The sequence below is a fragment of the Ziziphus jujuba genome, chromosome 5, assembly GCF_031755915.1.
Source record: "Ziziphus jujuba cultivar Dongzao chromosome 5, ASM3175591v1".
NCBI classification, from domain to species: domain Eukaryota; kingdom Viridiplantae; phylum Streptophyta; class Magnoliopsida; order Rosales; family Rhamnaceae; genus Ziziphus; species Ziziphus jujuba.
Window position 1 is genome coordinate 17,649,606 of NC_083383.1, and position 6,482 is coordinate 17,656,087.

Sequence of the window (6,482 nt, forward strand, 5' to 3'; positions counted from 1 at the left end):
AATCATTTAAAGCACAAGCCAAATATGCACAACTAAAGTAAAACTTCTAAGACATGCGTGCACCTGCAAAGATAAACTTGTGTAAGAAAGATGAAGACGTAGGTTGATTTTTTTTTTTTTTTTTTTTTGGTCTTAAATCTTAAAACACTTAAATGCATCTTAGATCTAAATGGACATCAATGATTATTTCTTAATTGTTTTATTTATTTATTTATTTTTTCAAAAGTCTTAAAGAGATCCATACAAGTGATCGTTCTAGAGCTGTTCAAGTAATTCCAGGTCCGGTCCTTGATATTATGAAATTTAAGAGCAATGAAATATGTTATTCTGAACTAATTAAGATAATTTAGAAAATTTTATTAAAAAATAAAATAAATAAATAAGACGTTTTGAACAAGATACAGCCCAAAAAAAAAAAAAAAAAAAAAACGTAGCTTAATTAGAAAAATGCTGTACATAAAGGTAGGTATAATACAAGCCTTATTTGTAGTTGCCGAGAATTCATGTTTGTAAACTAATAGCTTTGAAACCAATGAACCAAAAATAGTGCATATAACTAGCTCTTTTAAATTTGTTGCCGAAGTATACTTCCATTTCTTGTCCACTTGTCAGTATATTCTAATATGTAAATTTGTTGCGGCCAAAATTTTGCATAATTCTTTTTGTAAAGTACACATTGTTGCCAAAATATAATTTGATCTATTAAACACGACAGGATGCATCAAATAAGAAAGAGAATTTAGCATGAAGGACACTAAGATGCTCACGGAAAAATAAAAATTGGGAAATTTAACCAGATATAGTCGAATAGCTCGTGTTGCTGTGTAAAACTGAGTTTAGTTTTCTGTACTTAATTAATGTTATGCATTCCATTTCTTTGTAATCTATTACGCATTCTAATTCTTGCAAGCCTAGTCTGATATACATACCAACACTAAAAATAATATAATTCAAATAAATGTCCCAAATTCTAAATCATTTAACCTTCTTTACATAAAGAGCCTTATTTTGTGCTTTTGTATATTTTGGTTTTAACCCGTGCTTTTATGTTCTAGCATTAGAGCCTAACAATCTTAATTTCTTGAAGATATGCCAGATATCCTATAGATTGCCACTCCAACCGCTATAATTTCTAACGGCTCCCAGCCAGCATTTAGTTCACTAAACTACATCCTAACTGCTTCTTGCAGATTTGAAAGTCGAATTTATACAGATTCTAATAGAACGAGAAAAAGTTAGGATCATTAAAACCAACAACAGTAACTAAACCAACAAAAGCACATAAAGGCTAAAAGGTAGCCCACATCCGCTGTCGAGACTTTGAAGAGGATTTCATTAAGAAAAAGAACATTATCGAGTAGAATCGTCTCTCACATCATCTCTCTTATACAAGCTTCAAGAAAGAATGAAGAAAGCTTGGATCTCACTCTCTGATCTGTTTTTCCCAGTACCCAAATTCAACCTGAGAACTCCATGTTTACATGTCGGTTATTTTCCTCTATTGTGTCAGATTAATAATACTAAATCAAGCACTCCACTGGCTCACAGCTTTAACCAATCACAGCACAGTCTGAAACAAATTAACCGAACTAGTTTCAAACCATTTCTTAGCCACTGATACTACCAATGACTCTTGGAACACCTGTGCCATCACTTCTTTTAATTCAAGAAATGGCTAGAGAAGAATACTATGCAACTTCAACCTTCTAGTAGTCAAGCTTCCAAGTCAACTGCATCCCGTAGATCAAACCCCATACTTTCACTTCTGCATCAAAATCCTCTAGCTCTTTCTCTATGAGCAGGCTGTGATAATTAGTTTAACCTCATTCATTGTATATGCGCCTTACTGGTTTTTATCAACAAGTGGTACAGATATCTAATTACAATATTAAAAAATAATAATAATAATAAATAAATAAATAAATAAATAAATAAAATTTAAAAAAAAATTAAAAAAAAAAACAAAACAAAACACAGTAAGGTACATCCAGACTTACCCAACGAACAAAATAATAGAGAAACAGGAGTAAAACCTGATTAAAAGACCATTTTTGTAGTTCAAAGAAAAATAATACGGACTGAAATTGAATACAACTAAAAATTAGAGGAATAAAGAAATCAGTGTAGAAGTATCTAAGAACTATGACAGCTGCCTGCCCTAAAAAAATTACAGAATTACTAACTAATTGAAGCATGCCCCTCAAGAAGCATTAAACAATTTCAAATATCTGTTTTTATTTTTCATTTTTATTTTTTTATTTTTTCTGTTTTTACCCCACTAAAACAAAGGGAGTGTCCACTTATATCCAATCAGGTTTAGCCATACCCTTAAAGTCTTTGGAGAACATCATTATGAAGTTTCCCAAATTCAAGCTTGTTATGTGAAAATGTTTATAAAAACAATGCTGTTATTTAGAATTTTTTTTTTTTTTTTTTTTTTTAATAACTTACCCTCCTACCCTGGTGTCTTGAACCCATGACCTCCCAAATGTAGATGTGAGTAAGCATAAACTGAACCAACCTCACTTGACGACACCATTATTTAGAATGAAATGCAACAAAACAGAACAAATATTCATCAATTCTACTTCAGACAAAAAAAAAAAAAAAAACATAGAACTTATAGCAAATGTCAATACGTACACATATTCATTTAATGTATCCAACATGCTTGCACAAATTCTCCTATAAACAAGATACAATTCAATTAAAGTATATGAAACCCAAAATCAGTATTGGAACAAAATAGTCACATAAACAACTAAGGACCAAAAATAACACTTTTAGCATTCAAGTGTAAAAGAATTTATTACGATCACAAGTTTGTCCCATGTCAAACCTAATTTGGCCAAAATATCATCACCGGCATGGCTACAGATAAGTACCACCAAGATTCTCAACAAAGCTCCTCAAAATCTAGCATTAGAATAATTCACCACACGCCAATCTCTTTGAGAATGTTTCACCATATTATAACTCAATGCAAAGGAAAATGGAAAATTATTCTGATGAGGCTTTCAGGATTAGCAACAACACTTATAAATAATTTTTCCAATACAGGATTGATTTATAATTCCCGACAAAGGGTCAAGATTGGATTACTAACAGTGACCTTCGGAAATAGTTCTCCATCTACTGAATCAAGTGGAAATTAGAACAGATAATCAAATAATTTGTCAACTTTCAAAGTAAAATTGGGATACCTTTTCTGAGAGTGATTCAAGCTACATCTCTGGGGCTTCTTCTCCAGGCCATTCTTTGGTGCTGCTGTTTATTAATTGATTGGGTAATGGGCAATGGCAATGCTTCTCTCGACGTTTGTTGCTTGCTGTCTTCTTAACTAAGCTCACAATGACTACAGCAATGATGCCTTTGGTTGCAACGTTAGACAGAGGGAGAGTGTCAACTTTCAGAGAAGACAGAGAAAGAACGCAACAAATCAGCTTTTTATGCAATTATTTGCTCTATCTAATTGGATTTTAAGGGAATTTTAGACCCTTTGTGCTTTTGACTGCTTCTTACTGACTAGAAAGAAAAGTTTTACAAGAAACGGCTCAAACTGTGGGCACTGAGCCAGAATTCCCTTTGGGAAAATCCTAAACTCAAGCCCAGTCTTAAAATTGTCAAGCACAATAAGCTTAAGATCTTTTGAGCTTTGACAGATTCAGCTGGGTTTCTACAACCAAGCTAATTTAGAGTCAGCCCATTGACTTCTTTCACACCCTTCAAAGCAACATATCCTTATTCTAGAGGTCTGTTAGCATATAACAGCTGAACAGCTTAAAGTGTCACATACAGCTCAACTAAATGCACAAGATTGATTTCAAAATCTGAACAGATTTTTATAAAAGAATCTGTCAGAGATTAATCCCATGTAGATAGTATGTATTTCCTTTATAAGTAAGCCTTCTGCCTTCAGCCCCAACGCACCACAGATGGCCTTGAAGGTCCAAGACTGCTTTCATCCCTGCTGTTTCCCACACAAACTTAAAAAGCCCAAGTGCCCTATCTAACTGCCTAACCCCACTCCAGACCATCTTTTCCTCATTTGAAGTCAAAATCCTTCCCATGCACAAGTAAAACCTATTCTCACCTCCACTACTATAAATCCCACCGCATATATCTATTTCAATATCTCTTACATGTCCATAGAGGTAATATGACAACAATGTGAACAAGCACTTCGATGAGTACCCTAATGTTTTTGAAAGCTTCTTCTGCACTAAGCTTTCTTGATGCCTAACTTCCTTGTATCCAATACTTTTATCAATCAATACATCCTTAATTTGACACAGCCCCTCTTTCATGACCTCCAGCTTTGTCACATGAAAGATAAGTTCCTTCTCAGATTTTAGATATTCAATGAGGTCATTAAACATGTCAAGAACATCTTCCCACTTCTGGGAAGAATAAGATTCAACAGCTTTTACAGGTGCAAGTCGCATCCAAGATGTGGAATCAAGATCATTGCAAATGTTTGAGTCAGACAAGACCTTTAAACACCTAGAAACAATCTGCTGACCCATTTTGATCCCTTTGTTTGGGGATTGACGCTGCAAATAATCCAAATCAGATTTTAATCCATTGAGAATCTCCCCAAGGGTGTTCGTCCATGTTCGATGCTGAGTGACTTGCAGACATATTTTGGCACGAACTAATTTCCTCTGTTGGGCAGAAATGTTGAGGAAATTGCTCACTTTGGTCAGTGAATTCACAAGCGCAGGCTCTCTTTCACTTTCTTTGCTAAAACAATCAAATGCGATAGAAATTTTACCAGCTGATAAGGCTGCCATGTTGTTCTTCAATGCTTTCTGAACTGAAGGAGACCCAATAAAGACCCTGGCAAGGGACTTGAAAGTATGCATTTTGTCTGCAATATGATCATCAGTGATGATGGACTCATCCCTAATATCATACAGCTTTCCATCGTTCAAATCCACATTCTTTAACAAATGGATATCCCATCTTTCAGAGGCAATACAGAGATGTTTTAACGAAGTGAAAGTTTTCAGTGAATTTGAAGCACTGCACAGAGTACAAGCCTTTGATAATGTGGCAATGGAATTAATTGTTAGAAGCGTGGCTCTCTTTGTGGACATTGATGGCTACAGCCTATCCTTGTTCAAATCCTAGAGAAACCGTGTGAAAATTTCTGGAAAAGAAAAAGACGAGTGAGAGACGGGAAAGGTTCGAAGAAAGAGTGGGGATTGAAGAGGATATCAAAAGTTACAGTATAAAATATTATAAATAAACAGATGTGTGGATTGAAGAGGATATCAAAAGTTACGGTGTAAATATTATAAATAAACAAATCAACAGCAAGCTAATATCTTTAGTGCATTTTTTAACAGGAGGCGCAACTGAAGTTGAAACCAAAAATCTATAAAAGCGTTTGACCCAATAACCAGAAAAACAAGGCACATTCATTTTAACTGCAGTCTTTTTAAGCATTAACCAGGAAAAGAAAGCACAAGTTATTCAAATGAATTTAAATTAGCATAAAAATATATATACTGATGGGACAAACTCAAAGAAATAATAGCAAATAAAGTCAATCTTAACTAAATCAACAAAACCTTCCAACGTCCAAAACAAGCCTGAGAAGCATAAAGATTTTTCTTTTACAAAATTATTAACTACTGGCAGGTGCCACCAAGGAAAATATCCTCACAGCTAGCAACAGAACAAAATATCGAAAACCCAAAAACCACATCATGAAACTGCGTGCACAAAATTAAAAATAGATAAAGAAATAAAATAAAAATTGACGAATTTCCATAGGGTGAGAGATGCAAAGAAATGAGAAAAATTAACCTTTATTTCATTCAGAAGAACAAAAACTTGCAAATGGTAAGAGTTGGAAGAATACTTTGGGCCTCTGAGTGTGAGTGGTCTTCGTCGTTGATGGCGGGAGAGACGCAGCAGAGAGGGCTCTCAGGCATGAGAGGGGCTTTTCTGGTTTAGAATACATTTTGTGCTAAAAAACCTGAAAGTTAAAACCCTTTTAAAATCTTATTATGTTAACAAATTTTACACTGGCATTGCCCAAAATAGCCCTTCCTAGAAAATAAAGCCTTTGACAATCAACTACTGATTTTAGGTAAAACCTCTGCACCGGCTAAGTCGAAGAAACTAATTTTGTGATATGATTTTAGATCTAATCAGTTATGAAAATATTAATATCTATAAAAATATTAAGAGTATGATTTTGTAGAAATGTTGATATCAATCAAAATATAGATAAAATTATGAAAATTATAAATTTTTGATTTATAATATAGATTTTTACATATGAGATAATTAATATAGTAAAATAATATAAAAATATAAAAATTAGAATATAATGATAATAAAATAGATCATAAATACTAAAAGTTATTGTAAGTGAAGAAAATATAATATTAGTTAACACCAAAATATATAAAATTTAACTAATAATACTAAAGATCCGTTTGATATAACTGATGAAAATAGAGCTTTAA

General features: G+C 33.3%; 1 protein-coding gene across 7 annotated transcripts; it reads right to left on the bottom strand.

The window, feature by feature from the left end:
• Positions 1-1,214: 1,214 nt before the first annotated feature.
• LOC107421226 (uncharacterized) lies at positions 1,215-5,996 on the bottom strand. Of its 7 annotated transcripts, none has more exons than XR_003056451.3 (3): positions 5,815-5,996; positions 3,204-5,152; positions 1,215-1,792 (listed from the first exon to the last, which is right to left on the bottom strand). XR_003056451.3 is itself a non-coding variant. In XM_025075217.3 (2 exons), exon 2 carries the CDS (start codon positions 5,097-5,099, stop codon positions 3,858-3,860), a length of 1,242 nt encoding a protein of 413 aa, XP_024930985.3. In that variant the 5' UTR covers positions 5,100-5,152; positions 5,815-5,996; the 3' UTR covers positions 2,766-3,857. The 7 variants fall into 7 exon arrangements, 1 of the variants encoding a protein (XP_024930985.3); XR_003056450.3 differs by having other exon boundaries at positions 1,215-1,803; XR_003056449.3 differs by having other exon boundaries at positions 1,215-1,846.
• Between the last annotated feature and the right edge of the window lie 486 nt (positions 5,997-6,482).